The sequence below is a fragment of the Lottia gigantea genome (assembly GCF_000327385.1).
Source record: "Lottia gigantea unplaced genomic scaffold LOTGIsca_1, whole genome shotgun sequence".
NCBI classification, from domain to species: Eukaryota; Metazoa; Mollusca; class Gastropoda; family Lottiidae; genus Lottia; species Lottia gigantea.
The window spans coordinates 6,367,150-6,394,075 of NW_008706746.1; the positions used below are offsets into that span (position 1 = coordinate 6,367,150).

General features: G+C 35.1%; 3 protein-coding genes across 3 annotated transcripts; 1 reads left to right on the plus strand and 2 right to left on the minus strand.

Annotated features, from left to right (window-relative positions):
• Positions 1-10,488: 10,488 nt before the first annotated feature.
• LOTGIDRAFT_78432 (hypothetical protein) lies at positions 10,489-10,797 on the minus strand (the record flags this gene model as incomplete). The annotated part of the gene is made up of 1 exon (XM_009045795.1): positions 10,489-10,797. A coding segment is annotated over one exon (309 nt), but the record flags the coding sequence as incomplete, so codon positions are not given.
• A 251-nt stretch (positions 10,798-11,048) lies between these two features.
• LOTGIDRAFT_152355 (hypothetical protein) lies at positions 11,049-11,534 on the minus strand (the record flags this gene model as incomplete). The annotated part of the gene is made up of 1 exon (XM_009045796.1): positions 11,049-11,534. The coding sequence occupies one exon, from the start codon at positions 11,532-11,534 to the stop codon at positions 11,049-11,051; it is 486 nt and encodes a 161-aa protein (XP_009044044.1).
• Positions 11,535-20,225: 8,691 nt separating this feature from the next.
• Positions 20,226-21,740, plus strand: LOTGIDRAFT_228058 (hypothetical protein; the record flags this gene model as incomplete). Its single annotated transcript, XM_009045797.1, has 1 exon — positions 20,226-21,740. One exon carries the CDS (start codon positions 20,226-20,228, stop codon positions 21,261-21,263), a length of 1,038 nt encoding a protein of 345 aa, XP_009044045.1. The 3' UTR covers positions 21,264-21,740.
• Positions 21,741-26,926: the final 5,186 nt, after the last annotated feature.

Consider the following 26,926-nt stretch of genomic DNA (forward strand, 5'->3'; position numbering starts at 1 on the left):
TGCTCGTTTAGGGGTTTGGTTCGGCAGCGTGGTGGCTCTAGATGGTGCAGGTGTAGTGTCCATTTCAGTTGGTAGAGATAAGGTTGATATTGAAAGTGTATGACTGTAGTATGCAGTCTAGGTCAGTAATAAAACGTATATTGATAGTAACTGACTGTAGTATGTTATCTAGGTCAGTAATGATACAGTAATGATATTGGTAGTGTTTGATTGTAGTATGTAGTCTACGCACTACAATCAAACACAGCCAATACCTGAATTATTACTTACCTTGACTACATACTACAGTCAAACACTACCAATATCTGTATCATTACTGACCTCGACTACATACTACAATCAATCACTATCAATATCTGTATCATTACTAGCCTCTACTATATACTACAGGCAAACACTATCAATATCAGTATTATCACTAACCTCTACTACACACTACAATCAAACACAGTCAATACCTGAATTATTACTGCCCTTGACTACATACTGGTCGCAATCAAATTGTTCCATGCTGCATGAATTGAGTTGAAAAGTGAGCCATGTTTCCATTTTCTTGAGAACTTTAAGGAATTTTTTCAGTTTTCACATAATTCATTTGTTTGTTTCATGTTAATTCCGGACACTAAGAAATATAGAATCTTTTAGAGAAACAACAATGTGTGAAGGCAAGTTTCTGGACGAAAATTTGCAAAAGGTTTGAATGAAAATGAAATGAAAATGGAGTTTTACGTCCTACTTTGCTGCAAAGGTTTGAATGTACAAGTCAGTTTGTTTTAGCCACATGATAGCGGACGGACCCTTTTTTAAATTTATAAGTGACCAAGTTTGACAATTAAACACAGTCACATTTTGTCCAACTTTGTGGATTATGGATAATTGTGTCACAAAATATTGTGAACCCTGGGCGAACGAACAAGGGACGAACATGAAAAAGAAAATGTACAGGGGCGAACGCGTTTAACAGCACTTTTTTAACTTCATGATCTAGGCCTGCGCTTTTATGGGATTTTTATTCTCATATCATCCCAATATCCAGAGGACACAACATTACAATTTTTGTGGAAATTACTCAGTGGCGTAGCCAAGATTTCATTGACGGGAGTGACGGGCACCTTTACCCCCTTTTTGGATTTCCGAGGGCACTACCCTCTAAATACGCCACTGTAGTTACTTGTAAAAACGTAGTAATATTAGGAGACAAATTGCATAAAAAGAAGGAATTTTTTTTCAAAACTTATTCTCAAACAAAATACCCTTACGATCGTTTTAGAAAGATTAGTTCTGAATTGATTTTGAATAGATATACTTGTAATAAACCTGCTTTCCAATTCATCAACAAGGTTAAAAGTAAATTTTGACTAATTTGTAATTAAAATCTTTTGACGAAACAACAAATGAATGTACACCAAATTCTATACATCACGGAACTTTTTAGGTAGGTTTGAATTCAGAAGTATTCAGCCTTGAACTGTGAACTTCTCATTTATTTGTAAACAAACACTACATTTTTTTTCAAAAAGGGAATTTTTGATGAACATAATGAGTATTTGATTGCAAAATCGTTATTTTGAATAAGCAATTTTTTCACGAAAGAAATATCACATCATGACTAATTTTATTTACCACACCGTGGTAAATAGCTGTAAGGGTACTTATAACTATTTACCACTCTTACCACGCCAGTGGTAAATAGCCACTGCCCTTATTAATGTCTCTCTCACATGTTCGGCATCGACAAGTTACAATTTCCTTGTAATTATAATCATTTTTTTTTTTAAATTTTAATGGTTTTTACAGGTTGTTACCATGGTAACACCACGGCTTTTTTTGGTATCAAGTAAATGTAAAATGATATACTAACAAGTAGAATCTTTATTAGCTTCAAATTACTTATGAAAATTGAGTTTACGCGCAAATTAATCGTTTTTTGGCCGATTATGTATACTTGGTTACCAAAGCAACTGGGAAGTTTTGATCTGGCACGTGTTAAGTCAACAAATCACCTTCCCTTTTTTCAAATTTTCTAACCAAGTTTAAAGCGCTGTAATACGTACAAAGTCTCTAGCTTTCAGTAAAGGCAGATCTTTTTCTGGGCGATTATAATAGTCAGATTGTTTATCCTTCTGACGTTGAAGCACAATCCAGTTTACGATTAACGTAACGAGGTTAAAGGAGTGATGACTTGACAGGCAACAATCGAGAAAACTCAGGTCCATTATCAGAGACTCGTTAAGCAAGGGGTACCATACCTAGAAAAATGAAATTTCAGTTAATTCATAACACTTCCAGTTTTCGTATCATAAAGACGAACAACCTCAAAGAAATTACTATAATAGTCAGTAGTCACTAAGCATTGTTTATTATCCAGTTCGAATAGATCGACACCAACCTTTTCTCACGGACTCTTTGGTACCTCATGACTTATCAAAGGTACCTTCTGATTTGATATTTTGTAGTTGTGACATAATTCACAGGCAGATACAAGTTGTTAGATGCCAGATGACATACCAGGATAAAACATCCTTCTTCACCAATATTTGTAGCATGTGAGTGTTTCTTATATTCAGCGAGTAATGATATAGGTCTGAGCAAACAGTTTCCTTTAAAAATAATACAATCCGTTACATTTAAATATGAGAATATGAGACAACATGTCCGCAATAAGCATTTCGGTTCCTTTCAGATATGTAACATTGATATTGTATGCAGCAGAATATAACAGCATTACTTGCAGACGAGGAGGAACTTGCGACGAGGGCTTTTTCATAATCGATCTAGAGGTTTTTGATCAGAAATCACATAAGTAAGTAGGCCAAATGTATATTGATGGAAGGATACACGATGTCATTTATTTTTCGATTTGAGCACATCCAACTTCAGTTTCAGTTAGAGAGCGACGCTATAGGTTTTTGCACTTTGTAACAGTACACAACCTAGACCATGTAGACTTGCGTCACACTGCATAACCAGTTTATCAGTTGGATTATAATAGAACAATATGAGGGCAGTTGTAACCATATGTTTAAGATTTTGTTAAGCTCGATCTTGTTCAAAAGACCAATTCCTGGCGTCATTAAGGAGAATCAATTTACGTATAGGTTATATTATCTCAGACTATTTCTGTAAGAAATTACAAAGATAGTTTATAAAACCACAGTAACGTCTAATTTCTTTAGGTTTTAGTTTTCAGCATATCAGTCACAACTTTCACCTTTTCCGGATCTATTTTCGACAGAAGAAAAAAGAGAAAGGTTATTTCAGATTTACGTAGTTCACATTTGTCTTTATTTAGTTGAATATGAACATTTCTACATATTTCCAGTAAGCATCTACTTTCTCATCGTGATCAGCACGTGCCTTGCCTTGCCAATAATATCGTCAGCAATATGCAGTAGAGCTTGATTCAATGGACGAGGATCTAAGACTGTCCGATTTCTAGTAACCAGCATCTTCCATTGAGTCGGTGATTCATGGACGACAAGTACACCAGATTAGACTAATTCATCCAGTTTTTCTTTTACTTCAGCTTGCAGAGCTATAGATAGTCTGTTCGGTGGTAAGATAACAGATCTTACACTTTCACCGATTTCGAAGTGAATTTTTCCGGGCCAAGCACCAATTCGATTTTCAAATACATAAGAATATCCTATAAAAGGGTCTATCAATTTATCAGACTTTACAGCAGACAATAGGTTTAAGTTCCATTCCACATTCTAGAACATTTATTAACAGCAGAAAGTCAGCAACACGTTTCTTTGGTATAATAAGATCCACTATAACACTGAAATTTGGCAGTAGTTATTGGTATATGGGTTCTTGCCCTTGTTCTTGAAAACGCGTTCAATTCTTAATTGAAAATGTGTTGTGGTCACAATAGAGAGCTGAGGCATTTTGATAAAATTTGGTGTCAGTGTTTGTTATGACCTAAGGATGAACCCTATTGAAAATAAGACAAAATATTTGATATGGTTTATTGCCCTTGTTCTTGAAAACTCGTTGAATTTTTAACTTGCTTGAGAGGTCTAGAAGGCAAAATTCTTGACAGATGTGGTGAAATTTCTAATTAATTCCCAATGATGTACCCTATAGACATTATTAAAAAAAAACCTAACAAGTATTTAATGTATTATGTTATTGCACTTTTTCTTGAAATTACATTCAAGGCACAATTCTCAACAGATTTAAAAGGAACTTGGTTGACCCGAAACTTATTAAAAAGCAGAAAATCGGTTAATATGGTTAACATTGTTCTTAAAAATTTTGCTCATCATTAGCTCGTAAAACTCCAGAAGACAAAATTTTGGACTGTTCTAGACGAAACTTATTGAAGATAACAGACAAGTCTTTAAATAAAGCTTGTGCAGTATGAAAATGTTACTCTCGATATTTCATTTGAACCACCCGGATGACTTGGTTGCCATTACAATGGTGGGCGTATTACTATTTACTACTGGGCTACCACCCACGATTAGTTGGGCACGTGGAGATACATTAATGACAGGTTTTTTTTAGGATTATCACCCATTACTTCAGATAAGTATTTGACAGTTACTTGTTGACAGTATCAGACTTCAAAACACGTACAACTATGGCTAATGTATGAAGTCGTGTAATGTTGCTTAGAAATACACGTTTGCGGACAGAAAACACATCAGTTCAGGAAAAACAGGGCATACATACATCAAAAAGTTATCTTATTTACTCAGCAACCATTTTAAATTATGATTTTGGGCGGGTCGGAGCAACGTGCGGTAGGTCAGGGACGATGAGTAAAATAAACAGGAACTTTAATGAAAAGCCATTAGTGAGATAGCACAGATGATTGGTAAATATAAGGTAAATAATCTGATGATCGGCATCAATGATTCACCACAATATTGAGACTTATTAGGTAAATATCGTTACAGTTGCTTGTAACCAGACGTTGGCATAGATTTTTTCTGAGCTGTTTAGCTAATTTGGCCGGCTGACTAATAGAGTACGGTTTGCGGTACGGCTTTCGGCGTGCCTTTTCCGTACAGGATGCCTCAAGGTATTTTCATATATCCATTCATATACAGAGTCCGGTATGATTCGATTCAATTTAGGAAGCATAATATGACATGGATCGATATGGTGGCTCTTTGTTATCGTTTGATGTTAATTTTCAGAACAAGGTATTGATGAAATTATGTTCAAATTTAATCCAAAAATCTACTTGCTGAACCGAATTAAATCTCATTTACCATTTGAAACACGTATTTTATTTCTTTTGTTTTATTTTATCTGTTATGGATTGTACTGTTTTAAGCTTTATTGATATCTCTCAACACAACCATATACAGTAGTCTCTCGGAAGAGAGTGAAAAACTAAAAATACAAAATACAACTGATAAATACAAGTACAAATCTTATGATTCTTCTCATTTTGTCAATATAATAGGCCTAGCTTACATGTGAAAATTAAAGGTTACACCAAACGAAGTTCACATGATGACATGTTTTAAACTGAACACAGATGAAATAATCAAATTTTAGACACTTTGCTAATTAAACAAATCTACAATAACATAAACTGAAATTACCCTGTGAGAAGCAACACTTTCTGAAATATCTAAGAATATGAAATAAAGGATAAAATGGCGGTGTTTACATTAATGTACTTCCATAAATTGGAGAGTTTTCTAAAGGGACGCAACTTTATTTAAATCAAGACAACAGTAATCGTATTATTGCATCACACTCCCCGTCTGAATTTTAACAAAAAATTCACTATCTACTTAGTATAGCACTATAAGACAAGTTAAAAGACATTTCAAAATAACAGAATCAACATTAGTTGTTAATATCACCTTCTAACAAGACAATAAGTTCCGTAATAGGACGGATATACGACACCCGTTTACCATTCTTCTCAATACGAACTTCGACTTTACGAATAAGGTTATCGTCACTTGGGAAAGCGTTTGTAACGATACCTAAAGGCCATTCATTACGATGTACTGAATTGTCTTTTAACAACACGATGTTATCTTTTGACACATTTCGGTTTTCTTGGTGCCATTTTTGGTGTAATGTTTGCAAGTACTCTTTTCTCCACTTCGACCAAAACGTATTGGAAAGAACTTTCACAAATTTCCACTAAGATTTATAAGAGTCCTTGATATCAAAGTTACAAGGTCCAAAATCTGAATTCACCGACTTTTGGGTTAATAAAACTGATGGACTTAAAACGGATGAAGACTCTGGGTCTGACGAAAGTACCATGATAGGTCTGGCATTAACAATTGCTGAAACTTCGTACATAAGAGTAGATAAAACTTCATGTGTTAAATTTCTGTGTTTATGATCCAGTAACATAGCATCCAATATGCGTCTCGCTACCCCAATCATCCGTTCGCACACTCCACCCATATGAGAGGAGTGGGGAGGGTTAAATTTCCAAGTGGCGCCTTGTTTGAATAAATAATCAGCCACAGTTCCATCTGACACGTTTATGGCATTCATTTGGAGGTCCTTTACACTTCCAACAAAATTAGTTCCTCTATCCGAACGAAATTGTTTCACGGCACCACGAACTGAAATAAATCTTCGGAGAGAGTTGATGAATGAAGACGAGCTCATTTCTTCAATCAATTCAATATGGATCGCTCTTGATGTCAGACAGGATAAAAGAACTGCCCAACGTTTGGCACTCGCCTGACCTCCCCGTGTGCGTCTTGCTACCACTGACCAAGGTCCAAACACGTCGACGCCTACATAACTAAATGGGGGGTTAGGAGTAAGTCTATCATCCGGCAAATCTGCCATTTTCTGATATTCCAGTTTTCCTCGAAGTCTTTTACATGTTACACACCTTTGAATGAGAGATGATATAAGCCTTTTGGCACCTAATATCCAAAAACCATGAGACCTAATGAGTCCTTCGGTAAAATGTCTACCTTGATGTTTGACCATGGAATGAAAGTGTAACACTAACAGTTTAGCAATATAAGTACGTCCTGGTATGATTATTGGGTTTTTCTCTTTAAGATTTAAGCTCGATTTTGAGAGACGTCCTCCTAAGCGAAGAATCTCATCCTTATCTAGAACTGGCGATAATGATATGATGCTACTTCCTTTAGGAATGGATGTGTTTCTGGAAAGATTCTGAATCTTTTCACTATAGTAGACTTGTTGAACTTGTTGGATGATAAAATTCTCTGATTCATGATAAAGTTCTTGGTTCCTAGGATTACGTGGTTCATTTCTAGTGCGGTTCCTGATATAGGACTTTAAATATGCGATAGCTCTGACTAATTTATCCCACGTTGAAAATCGTTCAAATCTTTCAAGTCCAATCTTAGATTTAATAACAGTTATGTTTTCTTTACTCACACGAACTTCTGGTCGTAGTTCACTATCTTGTTCTTCGTCGACTAATGGAAAAGTCAGTGCTTCAACGACATGCTTCTCACTGAGAAATGATGGTCCAGTTAACCATTTACTGTTCTTCAAACGGGAAGCAGGAATAGGTCGTGTTTCTTCGTCTGCTGGATTGGTGTCGGTGTTGACATGACGCCATTGTTGAGGTCTTGTAGAATTTCTAATTCTGTTCACTCTATGCTCAACGTACACATAAAAACGCCTTGACTCATAGTTAATGTACCCAAGTACAACTTGGCTATCAGTGTAAAATTTCACAGAGTTCATATCATAACCTAAACTTTCACATACTACTTCGGCGATTTCAACTGCTAAAACAGAAGCACAAGGTTCAAGCCGAGGGATGGTATGTCCATGTTGAGGGGCGACTTTGGCTTTTCCAAGTATAAATGACACATGTGGGTTTCCTTCTGGGTCAATTGTCTTCAGATATGATGAGGCTGCTATAGCTTCTTTTGACGCATCACAGAAGACGTGTATCTCGGATATAGGGGTGAGATTATTCGTATAAGTTCTATTGATTTGGAGTTCTTCTAATGCTGACAAAGATTCTCTCCAAGAATTCCACATTTCTTCATGCTCTGTAGGGAGCGGTTCGTCCCAATCAGTTCCCGATATCCAATTCCGTAGGAATAGTTTGCCTTGTACTACAACGGGAGCAGAGAATCCTAAGGGGTCATATAAACTGTTAACTGTAGATAACAGACCTCTTCTGGTAAAGGGTTTCACATCGGATGAAATTTTAAATGTGAAGGCGTCTAGTGCCACATTCCAACAAATTTCAAGACTTCGTTGCAAGGGTGAATTATCTCCGATGTTGATTTTTTTAAAATCCTTCCCTAAATCGTCCGCGGGAAAGGCTTCCATTACAGCCTTACTATTTGATGCGATCTTGTGTACTCGTAGATTTCCTTCTTTAAGCAGGTCGATAGCCATATCTGATGAAGGAAGCGATGTTAAGCCATCATCGACATAGAAGTTGTTCGTAATGAAGTCGCAAACGTCGTGTCCAAATTCTTCTTGGGCATTTTCAGCTGATTTACGAAGTCCGTATGTTGCTACAGCGGGGGAAGGAGAGTTCCCAAACACATAAACGCACGTGCGGTATTCTCTAAGATGTTTATCCATATCATTGTTTTCATACCAGAAAAATCTGAGAAAGTTTCTGTGCTCTTCATTTACTTGAAAACCAAAAAACTTCTGTTGGATATCAACTGTCACCGCTACGGGTTCCTTCCGGAATCTGAGGAGGATGCTCAGCAAGCTATTGGTAAGGTCTGGTCCAGTCAGTAACATATTGTTGAGTGAGACTCCCTGGTGTTTAGCTGAAGAGTCAAACACGACTCTTATTTGTTTCGGTTTCTTTGGATGAAAGACCCCAAAGATGAGTATATACCAGTGTTCTTCTCCATCTTTCAGAGGAGGGGCAATCTCTGCATGCTTGTTATCGAATATTTTCTGCATAAATTCACGAAATTGTTCTTTCTTTTCAGGATTCTTTTTCAGGCTGAATTCCAATGAAGTGGCTCTCTTTAATGCACTCTCTCTATTACTCGGCATAGGTAGTCTATATTTGCGCAAAGGCAGGGGAATGACCCAGTTTCCAGCTGCGTTCTTGGTAATTCCATCATCAACAATTTGCAGAAACTGTTTATCTTCCACCGACAGTCCCAGTTTGTTGTCGTTCCGTGTTCTCATGAAAACAGAGTTTCCTAAATCGTCTATAGATTGATAAATATTGTCATTAAGTTTGAAAGAATTCTCACAAGGTTCAAATATTGACGGTCGATCGTTTTGGAGTACAAAGGTTTTGTTAACGTCCACTGTATCAGCTAGATGGATCTCACCTAAGCACACCTCTCCAATTATCACCCATCCTAAGGGTAGCTTTTGAGCAAAAGGAGTTTCTGAAGGTCCAACACACTGATCCAAGACATGGTGAGCCTCAAGCCTGGGAAGTTCTACTTTATCTAAATGGGGGTAATAGGAACAAACTTCAGGAGTTGGAATTTCATTCCTGTTGTTCGGAATGTCATTACATTCGATCAGCCTAGGCAAGTAGAGTTTGGTGCTGTAATCAACGGCTTCTATCATAGGTTTAGCACGGGTACGTCGTCCAGTTGAAATGATGTGACCAGCACACGAAGATAAGGCATACTCAATCTCATCTCCTCGTTCCTCAAAGTGATCGAAAAATTCTGTCTTGGCCAAAGATTTATTGCTCTGGTCATCGATCAAAGCGTATGTCTGTAAATACTTATCAGAACTTATACATTCACTAAGACTGCTTTAGCACAGGATCTCCCATTAAATGGTTTCTCACAAAGTTCGGTACACTTTGAGCTCACATTTTCTAATTGTTCATTAGTTTGATCTGTTGAATTGACGGAATTCTCCCCGCCGTGATCGATCACAGTTTTGGAGTGTGTAGTTGTGCTGTCGTCCTTAGAGTTATGCAGTGCAGTTGGATGTTTAGCACTCTTGCAAACTTCACAATGCACCTTAGCTGTACAGTCCTTCGCCAAATGGCTCTTTGGTCCACATCATTTAAAACATAAACCCTTCTGAAACAAAAATACCGTTTTCTCATTAGATGGTTTCATGCGAAAGAATCTGCACTGGTTCAAAGTGTGATTGGATTAATGAATGGGACAAAGATCCTTTGAGATGGATTTGCCACGATTTGGTTCGGTTACAGTCTCAGTCTTTTTAGTAGAGATATCAATATAATCTCTCTTCGAAAACGTAGTTAGAGGTTTGGATTTAATATGCCGAGTCGTGCTCTCATAATGAAAAAAAGGATCGTTTTTAACCTGAGCAAGATCTCTTAAAAATTCGGCGAAATGTCTAAAAGGTGGGCAAGCGACGTTGTACCTTTTCTTATACTTAACAGCTTCACGCGTCCATTTTTCTTGATAAGCAACTGAAAGTTTACTTACAATCGGAGAGACTCCAGTTGAACAGTCATAATAACTAAATAAAGTTCTATATCTATCGTTCTCCTTAATAGATTCTATCTGATACTATATCACATAAATCATACAGTCGTTTATTCTCTTTATATGTGATTGTTGCGAAAGATGAAAGTTTATTCTTAATGGCCGATTCTATTAGTTCGGGAGATGCATATCGATCGTTCAAACGTTCCCAAATGCAATTTAGACCTTTCTTAATATTGCCAGGATTGGCAGCTTTTAAACTTAGTGCTTGTTTGGAAGATTCTGGACCTAACCATTTTATTAAGAGATCAATCTCTTCTAAAGGCTTAAGATCAAGATCAGATATAACATCACAAAAACTTGATTTCCAAGAGCTAAAAAATTCCGGTTTGTCATTATATTTTACCAACCTAGAAAACAATAAATCTTTCTTAATCATAAGCTTAGCAATATCAGTGTAAGCTGGACCCTGAGTGTGACAAGGGAGAGAACTACAATTATTAGACACAATGGGTAAATGCACAGAGGGGCGTTGCATTTCAACATGCTGTGTTGGTACAGGTTGGAATGGGGTTGCACTTGGGCTCAAGTCAGCTTGGGTCTGAACAGGATCGGGGGTACATAACATTTCTAAAATTGTGGGGGACAAATTGTTCATTCTGTCCACACTAGTTGAGTGTTGGTATATCACGTGGAGTGTCCTCCCTAGGAAGTAAACCATTTTGAGGCGATAAGACTGGCATATGGAGTCGATGATTTCATAGCGAAATATCTTGTTCTTGTTTCTTTCACTTCTCTTATATCTGAATCACTACGACTGCTGCTACTGTCTGAATAGTTCACCATTTCTTCCATCGCTTTGTATTCAGCTTCTGCTACGGAAGCTTCTTTTTCATGTTGAATTACGGTCAAATTTGCATCGAGTAGTGCCTGTTGTTTCTTAATGTCAGTTTCTCTCTTAACATACTGAAGGCGAGATTTGGCTGCTGCCATCTTAGCCTTTGAAGTCATTAACTGGGTTTGACTGCCATGACTTGACACATTTGATGTTCTGGAACGTCCAGATCTGGATCTTGAAGGTGTACGCTCTGCCTTGAACCTTTCTTCATCAGTGGGTGTCTTCCCATCGTCGACGCGTTGTGAGGGTGAAATCACGTCGTCCAAATCAGTCTGTGAGGTTAAGCTTGCCATTACCAGAGGTTTTTCACTGTACTGTTTTAAGCTTTATTGATATCTCTCAACACAACCATATACAGTAGTCTCTCGGAAGAGAGTGAAAAACTAAAAATACAAAATACAACTGATAAATACAAGTACAGATCTTATGATTCTTCTCATTTTGTCAATATAATAGGCCTTGCTTACATGTGAAAATTAAAGGTTACACCAAACGAAGTTCACATGATGACATGTTTTAAACTGAACAAAGATGAAATAATCAAATTTTAGACACTTTGCTAATTAAACAAATCTACAATAACAAAAACTGAAATTACCCTGTGAGAGGCAACACTTTCTGAAATATCTAAGAATATGAAATAAAGGATAAAATGGCGGTGTTTACATTAATGTACTTCCATAAATTGGAGAGTTTTCTAAAGGGACGCAACTTTATTTAAATCAAGACAACAGTAATCGTATTGTTCCATCACGTGGATTATGGTAGTATTGCTTTGGGTAATGCGTCTCACAGTAGACAGAAAGTCTTGGATAGAGTTCAGAAACGAGCAGCGCGAAGTTTCTTAGACGTGAACTATGATGCAAGATCGGCAGACAACACTGTTAAACACTCTTAATTGGCTCATAATCTATCAATATAATATAAACTTTACACTGATATATTGACACACAAAATCATGAATAAAAATGCCCTTTCTATTTTACAAATTATTTTCCCCAAAAATCACTTATTTCCTCAACAAATTTCGGGTCCGAATAAAAAGCGCAAACAAGAGGAATCAAGCGTAGACAAGTGCAAACAAGCGCACACAAGTGCAAACAAAGCGTAAACAATCACAAACAAGTGCAAACAATATTCTTGGAATGAAATTAGCAGTAAAAAATTCATGTTAATGGATTTTTTTGACAACTGGTCATTGAATGTGTCTATAGATGGTTTTGTTGACAATATACTCAAGACATATCAACTGACAACACTTCAGACGATACACATAAGTAATCTGGGCACCATCAATTTCATAGAACACGTAAATCTTATATAGCATATAGTAGGCAATCCTTCCACATAATTTAACATTGATCGATATATACAATTCATGTTTTCTGTGCTTATTTAGCATTATTCAGCTTGTTTGCTGTTGTTCACAATTGTTTGCGCTTTGTTTGCGCTTTGTTTGTGCTTGTTTACTCTTGTTTGCGCTTTTAGTCGACCGCAAATCTCAGCCTTCACTCGCAAACCAATCTTTGTTTACCTAAATGTAAACTGGAAGCAATCAAACGAACCTTTCAATACACAGCAAGTCTTCTATGTAATTCACTGCATCAAACAATTAAATCATCTTCTTCACATACTATGTTTAAAATGAAGCTACATAAAGTGCCATCCGAACGTTAATACTTTTTTCTACATTTTTTGTTTCATTTGATTCATTGCCTTGTAGGCCCATGTAAAAATTATATTTTTGAATATGTGTATTTTATATGATTTTTGTATGTGTGTTTTCTATAATTTTGTACGTGTAGTTCAGGAGAATACCAGGAACGATTTGCTGGTTTTAAAAACGAATGTAGGCTGTAGTAAATATATATCAGTGTTGTTTCCCCTGGGATAGTTAGATTAACAGTCATTGAAAACAAGAGTTATCAGTTAATTATACATACACTACTAATACATATGAACAGTGGTAGAAAAGATGGTCTTGGGGATGTTAACATAGTTTTGTTTTTCTTCAAAAACAGGTTTTATTCTTTTTTTTGGTTTTTTTTTTAAGTATGTCAAAAAATTTCTTTGTTAATATCATTAATCACTCATATAATAATACTACGGTCAATAATAATAATAGTTGCTTGAATACATTTTATTGCTAAATCAATTTAAATATGTTTGGATTAAATGGATTGTTAACGCTAATGGGAAAAACGCGTAGTATTTAGGTACGGACCATACGACACGGCTGATGAGTTGGCTTACATCGTAATGCGCATGTCGGTCACGGTCTTAAATGAGGTCAACAAACCAGCTGGTTTATTGTGTGGTTTCGACGTTACATTAGTATAGAGCAATGGTTACCATTGTTTGGAAAGTGCAAATTCTGGTTGTTGTATATATTTTAGAACTGTGACAACTAAGAAAATGAGTGACAATGTGACTGTTACGTTCATAAACATACGAATTAGTGTCAACTAACTATTTGTGCCTATGATTTAATTATCGGCCGTGGTTAAAAGTAGTGTTATACTGATCTCTCGGTACTATACAAGTATAATCAACATTATGCATATGTGGTGCAGAGTATAATTGGTAAGTAATGGAATCACACATTCCTATTAGCATGCATATGAATTATGCTCTTACTGCCAGATTGTAGCATTCGAGAGACACACTTATGCTCCTGATGCGTGTTTGACCATTATTGGGTCAATTTTTGCGGTTCATGTGTTTATGCACGTTTGTAGTTGAGTCATCACAGATGCATTACTACTTGCTAAAATGTTTTTAACCTACAATGGTTATGCTGAAAATGCACCACAAATATTAACAACTAGAACAATGAACTTTAGCATTACAGCTACCAAAAGTTTAGTATATCTTCTTAACTATCTGGGACAAGTCAGATATTTGTGAAGGTCAAGGACACACGATATACATTACGGTTTAATGTTAGTATTTCTATTTTATTATATAAATCGTGATATGAATAACAAGTCACTCGCCCGCGAAGCTTTAGAATTACTAAAATTACTAAATTCAAAATAAAAAAGGAATAGCCTAGTCTGAAGTACCAGACTCAGAGACGAACATTTTAAATCCTCGACATTGTAAAATCAATCTATGTCCATATCTATGATCACTTATAACAATAGAAATTAACATCAGCTGTTCAACGGACACAAATAAACAAATAAAATTAATAAAAATGAGATTTATATTATTGTTAATAGTAATGAAAGGTATCAGTTCATCTTTTCTGTTTTCTTGGCAGACTTCAGTAGCATTCCAACGTATAGTTTAGTGAGGGAATAAGCAAATCGTTACGAAAAACATTAATTTCAGAAGAAAGGCGTGAGAAACTGGACTAGACATTTTTCAGTAACAATTCGTAACCAAAGATCGCAAGAGATTGATAGGATTAGATAGTAGCTGCCTGACTAACATCCAATAACGGGTTTCTGATAAAATCTTTGCGTTCACTGTTTTTCTTAATAAAATTGACGATTTATTACCTCGGATGAAATGAGGTTATATCAATTTTACCATGTTTTAGAGTTTGATTTACCTATTTTGAACAGGTTATGTGACCATGGTCAATGAACTCTTGACTTATTTTGAAGGATTATTAACATCTAATGATCGTTATAAGCATGGCCTATATGTTTTCTCTATCGGAGATAATACTCTGATAATTGAAAGCGATTGTAATATTCGGGTACAATTAATGTTTCCATTACAACAAAACGATCACCTGCTCGACCTTGATTTTGATTAACGGTGAGAACGCGTGCACTGGTTTATCTTCAGCATTTTATAATTTACATCATACCTTATAGCTCCAGATCGGGTCAATGAATATCATCAACGCCTCTGAAGTGTGCAACTAAATTTTGCTAGGATATCCATTCACGAGACGAGATTTTGGTCATGCTTGTATGGATTTTTATATTTACTATATTTATACTATAATTTCAGACAAGATATACAGATATACAATGATAATTTGTTTCTTAGGGACGGATTCTGTTTTTTTGGTTATTTAAAGATTTTTTACTTGTCCTCTGCAGAGGACCTTTATTAGTTGTTACACCTTCTGTCTGCTAAAGTAACAATTTTTAATTACTTCAGCAATTTGCTATTAGCAAATTAATGCTACTCCCAGATACTGTGATTTATTTTGTTGCAAGTATCATATCAACTAGTTCAGTTTAGTTTTATTAGAAACACTGAATTTTCAATTCTCTCTATTAAAAAGCCAAATACATTCTGATCCAGATAACACTTTAAGCACCAATCCACATAGAAATTGTACCTTACGTATATCAAAATATTGAGCTCAGTAACACCCACGCTCTGTCCACGCATCTATCAGCCAAACTATTACATCATACACGCAGTAAACATAATATCATTACTGACAAAACTATGTATTAAATAAAATGATGATAAAAAATATCTTAAATGTTCGTATCATATTAGATTAAATGTCAGTTTGGACATAATGTAAATGACACTTCATAAAACTTTTAATGAATTTTTTCTCGAAGCAGACATTTTCAATACATCATACACAAAATTCAATACCCTATTTGTCAGTATGGTGACAAGTTACATTTAAATGAAGCCTTTCTCAAGTCAATAGCAATACAAAATTGATTTTAGAATAAATGGTCGTAAGTCAGGGTATATTTGTCTGGTAAGTAAATACTAAACGATCTGATGCTTGTGTGATCTGGACCATCTCTCTTGGGTACCAAGTTTATGTTCAAGTATAATGTTAGCGTCGTAAGATTCTCTTCTGAGCTGGTTAAAAATGGTTTCCTGTGCTCTGTATTGTTTCATGCTGAAAGATTGCACTTTTTATATGCCCGCATAAAAATGTGGACGTATATTGCCGTCGCCTCTGTCCGTCCGTCGGTCCGTCGGTTGTCATTTCTTGTATGCACACGATAGAGACTACAGCTTTTTCTGATCTTGATGAAACTTAGTATGCATGTATATATCGATGAGATTTTGGTCGCAATTGTTTATAATCGGTGAAAGGTGTCAGAGTTATTGCCCTTGACTTAGTAAAAACGCGTTAAATTTGGCTTGTATGCACGATAGCGTTGTAGCGTTTATCTGATCTTGATGAACCTTAGTATGCATGTATATATTCAAGTTGGTAATAATTGGATTAACAGTTTCTGAGTTATTGCTCTTGACTTAAATTTGGCTTGTAAGCACTATAAATTGTGCAGTTTCTATCTGATCTCGATGAAACATTATGGGTTATATGTATATAGGGACAAGAGCTCAGTCAAATTCGAAATTGGTAATAATCGGATGAATGGAGTTATTGCCCTTGACTTAATACAAATGCGTGAAATTGGACTTGTAGGCACTATAGAGACTATAGTTTTCATCCAATCTTAATGAAACTTGATATGCATGTATATATTGATGAGATCTCAGTAAAGCTTGAAATTAGTAATAATCGGATTAACGTTATCGCAGTTATTGCCCTTTACTTTGTAAGAACACGTCAAATTTGGCTTGTAGGCACCATAGAGACAGCAGGCTTTTTCCGATCTTGAAACTTGCTATGCAGTTAGATACTGATGGGATTCAATCTAGTTTGAAATTGGTAATAAGCACATGGTTCCAGAGTGTGTGTATGTTGACAAGACTCTGTTCATGTTTTGATTTGATGATAATTTTAATGAACTGTTTTAGAGGTTTTTGCCTTGACTATATGTATATATTTTTAAGATTAGTTTAAAAATCATTATTATGCCACTACAGACTTTGTTATCATTTCTGGTAGCTGGTAGTGGGCGTATGTTTCCTTGTCTGGCATGCTATCTTTCAAGAATGTATAACGAGATTTTCCACGGCGAGTGGTTTATTAGTTATTACGTGGACGTTATTTTGTTGTATGACCGTTGATTTGCGGAGACGTTTCTCTGTAATGTATTGGAACCTGGTACCTAACTTGCTTTGTTCCATTTAAATATTATCAAATATTTTGATTTCGGACCAACGTCTGAACCAAAACTATCAGGAATCGGATTTTTCTTGAACTATCAACCAGCTTTCAATCCTCCATACATAAAATATTTTGGATTTCAACCTACACAATAATATTTCACAAGTCATTCACTTGTTTGCCTACTTATCTCAGCGTGTGTGGAATATCAGAAGACTTCTCGTGTTGTGTAGAAGATTATTTCCAGACAAGGATTATCTAGATAATACGATTTATAGGTATAAATTTATACAAATGGCAAAAGCGATTACCACTTATTGTTCTTTTTTTTTGTGCAGCAATTCTTAGGAGTTATTAGTTTGTGCAAAATCTTATTACGAAGGACTTTTATGCGCTTTATGTATTTAAAACAAGGGACATAGAAGGATGCTGTTGATCACGTATGACGTTTTGACATTCATTGATACGTAATTGGTAAATTATACCATATGGTGAAATGTGCTTCAATTACATTAATGGCCGACTTAGCAAATTATATCAACTTTGTCTTCTTTGGTTCCGTAAAATGTCAACTCTAATTCGGGCTAATTTTGTGTCAAGATGATGGTCTTAACAGTAACTTGGTTGGTGAAACTTTGGAGAGTGGAGTGGTGTCTTCCAAGAATTATGGAGTTGTTACGACTCAAATTAACGAAATGAAATGAAATGAATGGAGTTTTACGTCCTACTTTTCTGCTCCATGTTCAAATTAATGAGAATCTAACTTTAATTAAAGGGATTGTAAAGAGGTTTTCTAAATAAAATATTTATGTGTATCGGGGACACCGATAGCATTATTTTGCTCCATTCCAATTTTCAAACCGTTCCTGCAATTCGACTAAAGGTAACTGTTTGATGACGCTACTATTCGCAAATTTGCTTTATCACATAAGGTCCTTGGCGATTAGTGACGTCATCCAACACTTTATTTAAGTTATATTGAAGTAAGTACAGATGTCCGATTGGAAATTGGAATGATGGAAATTGATGCTATCAGTGTCCCCGATACACATATTTTTTTTTTTATAGAACCTTTGTTAATTCATTACAAGATATTGTAGTTTCACTATCCGTTAGACGTTTATACTTTTAACCTTTGATTCCGACATCATACAACAAGGTGATGTCGGACAAGCATGAAACGATTTCAAAATTGCAGATTCAAAATATCTCTATTAAGAATGAATGAGACCGAAAATCATGTAATTCCGACGCATTTACTGTCCCATTTTGGTATTTATTAGAACTTATCTGTTTGTGCTAGTAACATTATACATTACTATATAACTATATTATTTGAGGTCATATTCTGTATGCAAGTAATATAAAAAGAAATAATAAAGATATAATTTTAACCTGTTCCTCTTTCGAAGTAAGTTCAAGTGCGTATTATATTTTTAGCTTACATTCCTATTTCTACACTCATGGCACTACGTTTGGCTAAGATTATATGTCTTATGTTAAAGGAGCACCTTCACTATCCGTTCGACCAACCTTACCTTAGTTTCAGAAACAGGAATCTTTTTAACTTACATAATCAGTTAGAGTTTGCAAATCCATGTGTATCCATAAAATTATTCACGTTTGAAAGTTAAAAATTCGACTCGAATTTTACTGAGACTATGTCATATAAACAAACAAAGCAATGGACAGTGGAATTTCTAGTTTGAGGTAGGCCCCATGTTTCAAGGGATTATGCGATTTTCGTGCGTTTTAGGAACTTCTTAAGACTACATGTATTAAAGAACAATAAAGACCCAAATCAATCCCCGAAAATGCCGACTGTTCCCCTTTAAAAATTATGGAACAGGGTCAATGAATTAAATGTTTCAACTATTTACCATAAGTTATCAGAAAATTTTCATATGATATGATGTACAAATGCAGCTTGTTAAGCTTATAAACTTTCATGAATGGTTATCCGGTTGGTTATCTCCTGTGAGAACAGGAACTTCCAGATGTGCCATAATTTGAGTTCACACAATATATCTTATCTTAGAAGGGTGAAATACGTTCGTAAACCTTTTGCAATTATAGCTATCAGAACATCGTGCGCTTGTGCTTAGAACGAACGATTGCGATTTAAGAATTATATAATGTTACGTTCAACAACACTATCTCACAACAAGTCTATGACAGAATATATGCAGCTTTACTGTTTTGGTTCTAGATTGTGTTCACGAGCAACGAATATGTTTTTGACATAAAAATCCTGGACTGGAACTTCAAATACATTACAACGAGTGATATATAATTATCGTATGCAAATATTATGTGTATTAAACATTGTAAACATGAGGTTAAAAGTGTAAGCTATAGAACATATGTAATAACATAACATGTTATGCCGTAAAAGTACTAGATCTTAGTTGCAACATTAGAAATCTGGTTAATACTACATCTTATCTATAGCTTAGACATAAATTGGTCCCGACATAATAAATGTCACACTTTAAACCAAAAGGCGACAAACAAATATACCGATGAACTCAAGTCGTAGTTCTTACCATGCCCCTATTTTTTCATTATGAAATTTCAAATGATTGAAATGAAATGTCATTGAATACTTATAGAAACTAAATTCTCAGAACTGAGCAGCAATAACACCCCCTATATAAAATATTTCAACAGCATCAATAAGGTAGTGAAAACGAAAAAAAACTCACTCAAGGTATTTTCTTCTTATTATTAATTAGGCTTCTTTCTTTTTCAGATTTGGTTGCATCTGGTTGATGGCATCTTCAACGTTCTACATTCACAATTTATTAGGCTAAGTGTTTCATGAAATGGTTTAATTTCAAGCTTTGACTTCTAAGAGCTTATTTTATTCTATTTAAGTACTCATGGTTAATTGATATTCCTCACCAATAGTTGCAAGAAATGACAAACGAAGTACCCAAGTGGACAATTGAGATATTTGAAAGCTCTTGGTAGAAACATATCCAGCAAACTTCTAGTCTGAAAGGTTTATTAATTGATCAAAATGAATGAAGGAATTTATCTTAACAAAGACTCGCTGGCCAGCTGTATTCTGATTGGCATCTTTATGTTGGTTGGTATAATAGGCAATACGTTGATGTTAAGGTCATTAATAAAATACAAACAGCTTCGTATTGATATTTATGTAGTGTTTGGCGGGTTGGCATTGGCAGATATCATTAATTTGGCTTTTGCTGGGCCTTCTAGAATTATATACACTATTCAAGCAACTGACGTGACGACAAATGCTTGGTGTAAAATAAGCCAGTATTTGTCGAGTTCGACTGGTTATGTGGCTTCCTATCATATTGTGATTTTATCCGTATTGCGTGGAATAGTGTTAACAAACCGTGGACATCCACCACCGACACCAAAGCATGCATTTATAAGCAGTTCAGTTTGTTGGACGATAGCCTCTCTTGCATCTATACCATTTTTCTTTATCTATGAAAAAGACCCTAAGTATACCGTGTGTACTTATACCGATTCAACTAGTCTTAGTACCACATTGTGGCTGGAAGCTGGTTTTATTCTCTTCCTACCACTAATGTTTATTTTGTGTCTTTATGGGATTACTTACTCTGTTGGTAAGCGGTACTTTGCAGACAGTTATTCAGGACATGCACGAAGAACATCAAGGCTTATCAATGCAATTGTAATTTCTTTTGTGGTTTGCCAGCTTCCCTACCAAGTGTTAAGTATCCACTTATTTTACGTTCACAAGGGAATGGCGGAACGAGCATATAATATTCAAGATGAAGATTATCTTCATACTTTATTCACTGTATCGGACTATATGTATTGTATGGTATTATTAGGAAAGTGTTTAAGACCAGTGTTATATTCTAAGTTAGCTGATGATTTAGGTGAGAGTTTTGACGAGGTAATAAACTGTACAATTTGTGGTAAATATTATCATACCGGTGCTGCAGTGAAACGTACTAGAACCAGAACCCGGAATGCGAGTTCGAACTCCCAGGCTCCATTAACTAGTCGTGAACAACCAACAGAAGAAATTGACTTACAATGCGAGGCAATTTAATACTGGCTTTTTTGGACGTTTGCGGGCATTAACATGTTGTGCTTGTGGACCTAGACATGGCAATTGTCAAATATGTGCCATAAACGTTGCTGTTATGAGCTACTTTATTTCATTGTGTTCAATCTTATATCCCAACTTTCTTATATTCAAAAAATAAAAGCTTTAATACAAGGCTTGGAATTATATATTTATACGAAACGTGAAATTGCCTTATGATCTTCCATCTTTGGTCTTATTCTCAAGGACTATTATGCGTGTCTTATATGATAATTTAACTCACACAAGTTTTTATACCGATTCTTCAAAAAAAGTATGATTCTATTTAGTGTTTATGGATGCATTGTCAATCTGTTTTTTACACTGCACCTGTGAACGAGATCAACGTCACCAACTCGAGGAAGTTAGTGTTAACGTAAACCGTTTATTATGACGCCTTAAAAGTTGATTTGCTCAATATATATTTTCATTTGGTACTTGTGTTCTGTTCATTTGTTATTATTTGTGATAAATTATGTATTTCTTGTTGATTCGTGATGTTAGTGCTAATATACTCAAACCATTGTAGTGAGTTCAAGTTCCGTGTATAACATTTAGATAGATCTAAAGTCTGCATGCATATTTACAATTGTAATTATTAATTTTATAGGGACCTCAGCAAGAAAGCAAAAGAAAGATGATACTCGAAACTTGAACTTGCAATATACAAAGAAGTATTACTATGTATATAATATCTCTCTTTGCTCATTAATTTTAAACCATGACTTTTCATAAAACCTATTTGTAAATAATACAATCTTTACACTCATACTGTACTTATTAAATCAAGACTTTGTACTGTTAGTATGCATAATATGAATGATAACATCTGCACATTATGTAGATGTCGCTAAAGTTAGATCAACTTATACCAAAGTATACCAATGCCTGTATCATTTGCTCATGTTTTTGCAACCCTAAAATCATGTTAGGATGTATTTCATTTTATGGTTGAAAACGCTCTTATTTATACGCATTCCTTCAAATTTCATACCATTCTCGGAAATGAAAAAATGTGTAGTGGATATGGTTCACTTCAGCTACTTGATTTTTTGATTTTTTTCAATTTGACGAGAGAATGGATTTCTACGCTTTATTCTGTAACAATTTACCAGTGCATTATGGTTAAATAGTAGGTCAATACAGCCAAAATGATTCCTTGAGGTAAAATTATGATTTATGTTAGAAATTTATATATTAGGCAGGATATAGACATTAGGATATATCCACAGAGCTACTTCTTGAGATTCTAATTTATTTGTAAATTGATTCTGAAAGAAAATTCTTTCATTTTAGTCGACAGAACAACCATTGTTATCGATAAGTAAATCAAACATGATATAAAGTATAATTGATCAAAGGTTACACCAGGGTCTTTTTGACATATCTTATGATACAAATGTTACAATATAAATGCCACTATCTAACAGTATAACACGTAAAAGGTATACTACCTATTACGACGACCATAAATTCCAAATTTTTAAACTAAGTAGTTTTGAAACATGCTTAGAAAAATGCTCAAAAATTATTTAGTTTAATCTATATATCGTCTTATATAGAGATTCTATTCTTTAGTCCTTGCACCTTGTAAATTCATCTGATGACTATAATATCAATGAAAAAGTTTAAGACTTTAAATTTGTATGTCCATTCAAAGAGGTAGTATCACTTTAAAGTACCATCAAATTACCATCAATTATCAATTCCTGTTTTAAATGACAGATTAGTTAGATGTGCGTTAATAGGTCATTTCAGTATTGAAAAACTCAGGTAATACAGTATTTTAGTATTTCTGACAAAAAGATCAGCTTTAAGACATGACACATTATTAAAATGCTTGACGTATTGATTTGCTCAAATCGATTTATTATGGGTTAACCCATGCACCAACGCAGCAATAGTCATCTATTGATATTAGGATTCTGTGCACAGTAAATTGCTCTTAGTGCAATAATTGGTAGTCGTTTAGTGGGATTTATTCGAATCCCAGAACTACGAATAAGACAGTAAACTAAGATTCCAGTGCAATAATGTAGAGTCATCAGGGAAACCATTCACAATATATTGACAATGAATCACTGCTGTAGATGGACATTCTCACGAGGAGATATATATATTATAGTGTCTCTTTCTCGCCAGACGTTTTATAAAGTTAGTTGCTATTTGCATGAAGTGTTCCTAATATAAGCCTCACAAAATTTACTTAGACTGTAAAATGGCTTTGTCTTCTTTGAAATATTTTATTTGTTTGTTATGTTATTGTATTGTTTTTTGACTGTATAAATTAATGGAATGATATAATACTGCTGTTCAATACATGTCATAATAACAATTTTAATAAAAATATAATTATAAACATCTTTGAGTTATTTATGTCAGTTTTACTTTTTACCACCAGTTTGGTTTGTCGTCACTTTTTATACAACCACATGAATATGTGGTCGTATATTGTCGTCGCCCCTGTCCGTTGGTCCGTCAACATTTCTTGTGAGCACTATAGAGACTACAGTTTTCATCTGATTTTGATAAAACTTGGCGTGATGCTTTAGATTGATAAGATCTCAGTCAAGTTAGAATTTGACGTATTTTCGATGCACAGTTTTGGAGATATTGCCCCTGACTTCGTTAAAACGCGTCGAAATTTGTTAAAAATAGTTCATGAGGGCAATAGAAGCTACTGTTTTCAACCGATTCTGATGAAACTTAGTGTGATCATTGGAATTGATAAGACCTCGGACAAGTTCTAACTTGACGCATTTTCGATGAACGGTTTTTGAGTTATTGCCCTTGACTTTGTAAAAACGCTTCAAAATTTGTTTGTGAGCACAATAAAAGCTACAGTTTTCAACCGATTTTGATGAAACCTGGTGTGATCATTGGAATTGATAACAAGTTCTTCTTTTCGTATTTTTGATGAAAGGTTTTTGAGTTATTGCCCTTGACTAAGAAAAAGCAGGTCAATTTTTTTTTGTAAACACTATAGAGACTACAGTTTTCAACTGATTGTATTCAAACTAATAAAATTTCGTCAATATGAGAAAATTCGTACTTTAGTCACTAAAGACTGTTTTATCATGTCTGACAGCGGCCAGTAGGCGTATGTTAGCAGGTAAGCTTTCTTCTTTCATACGGTTTGCATATAACGACGTAAAAAAAACTGTCCTGCACATGTATTTACTATTGCCATTGTACCAGATCCCCTTGAAAACCTATCCATTGGCACCACCAGAAATTGACAAAGCAGTTGACGAATACATGCATCTGAAAGAGGACACACCACCACAGAAACATTCTGACATGGTCTCCACTTCAGGGAAAGATGTTTCTTCCCTTGTAAAGAAGTGGCTGTGGAAGACAAGCCTGGCAGAAAGCCTTGACTATGGCCTGCGCCCATGAAGGCATTCAACAGCAGCCATTCTGGAAAACCTTTACCTGGGTGCATGACATGGTGGGACATGAAATTGGGGACGTATATTGTCGTCACCCATGTCTGTCCGTCCGTCCGTCCACAATTACTCGTAAAGACTCTACAAGGCACAATTCTTGACTGATTTAGACGAAGTTGGGTATGGTTGTTTGTAATCACCCAAGGCTGAAGCCTATTGAAAATCAGAAAAAATATTTAGTACGAGTTATTGCCCTTGTTCTTGAAACGCTCATAAACACTGTAGAAGGCACAATTCTTAACGGATTTTGATGAAACATGGTGTGAGTGTTTGTTTTCACGCAAGGATGAACCCCATTTAAAATCAGAAAGATCGAATAGTAATTAGTGTGAGTTATTGCCCTTGTTCTTGAAAATGCGTTCAATTTTAGCATGTAAACACTCCAGAAGGCACAAATCCTGACGGATTTAGTTGAAACTTGGTATGAGTGTCACTAATCACCAAAGGATGATCCCTATTGAAAATAGTATGAGATATTGCCCTTGTTCTTGATAACGTTTTCAATTTTTAGCTTCTAAACACTCTAGAAGGTTCTAATATTGACAGATTTTGACGAAACTTGGTGTGAGTGTTTGTTGTCACCTAGGGATTAGCCCTATTGAAAATCAGAGAAATCGATAAATGATTAGTATGAGTTATTGCCCTTGTTCTTGAAAATGTGTTCAATTTGTAGCACGTTAACACTCTAGAAGACACAATTCTTGATGGGTGTGTTGAGTGGTGTGAGTGTATGTAATCACCCAAAAATGAAACCTATCGAAAATCAGAAAAATCGACAAATATTTAGTATGAGTTATTGCCCTTGTTTTTGAACACGCGTTCAATTTTTAGCTTGTAAACACTTTAGAAGGCACAATTCTTGACTGATTTTGACGAAACTTGGTGTGAGTGTTCGTAATCACGAAAGGATGAACCCTATCGAAAATCAGAAGAATCAAAAAATATGTAGTAGGAGTTATTGCCCTTGTTCTTAAAAACGCGCTCAAATTCTAGCCTGTAAACACCTTAGAAGGCCCAATTCTTAACAGATTTTGATGAAACTTGGTAATATTATTCAGTATCGACTCAAAAAGGATCATCTTTGGTAGAAGAGAAACAAAACTTAGATATATCATGATATATTATAGGTTTTATCACCATTAAGTTCTACATGGACCGACTCCAGTAATTAATTTTATTGATAGATTGTATAGTCCGTGCCCTTTCTACAAATCCTCTTTCTCCCTCCCTTTTGGGCTTTTTGCATACGTATTTTTGACCAATTTGTTGTCTAGACGTGGAATTTGATGTCTGAAATTGCATTTTCTTTCAGATTTTGTGAGATAATGAGAAATAAGCGGAAGGATATTTCTGACAATAATAGTGATTTTGTGAGCTTAACTGGGTGTTGATATATCCGGTAGAGGTCTACTTTCAATTTGACTAGTTCAAAATATTTATGGTCAGGCTTTGAAAGTGGGTTGGTGAGTGAGGGGGGGGGGGGGGACCCGGGCCTGCATCTTTTCTGGGGTGCCAGATACACACACTTCTCTAGTAATCAATAAGTCCATGGCCTTGACGATTAGAAATAGTTAATAAGCCATAGCTATAAAAGGTTCCGGCTTTCTGCTATTAATTCGCGAAAACAGTTAAAAAGTAAAATCGATATCTAAAATATGTTTATTTCCTCTAAAATACTGACTATTATGTTTTAAATGATTTACAGATAACAGTGAGCTATTTACAAGTATTCTTACAATACAAATCATTCTAGACATTTTTATAAAATATAATCTCAATTTCCTCAAAATCCAATAAGTAATCTGTGAAATTTCCACTCAATGCTAATGAATTAATATTTAGATGGTATCTTGAAAGAGTTTCTCTAAAACAAGTCTGTTGTCCATAATTTGTTTAAAACGATAATCTTTTTATTTATATACGATTATATGCGTGCATTATCTTGCCTGCCTTCTCAGCAAGGTTAGTATGTATACTATGATAAGTTATCAACAGTCTATATATAAAACAATTACCATAATGTATTGCAGGTAGTCATAAGGCGTTTTTATTGAAGCAAATCGTATCAACTCACTTTGGCGGCTGATTATCAGCACGTGGTACAAAATAAATCGCCTTAAATAAATGACCATCGGCATAACCGAGATGCATGTTTACTTCCCAATAATCCCACTGAAC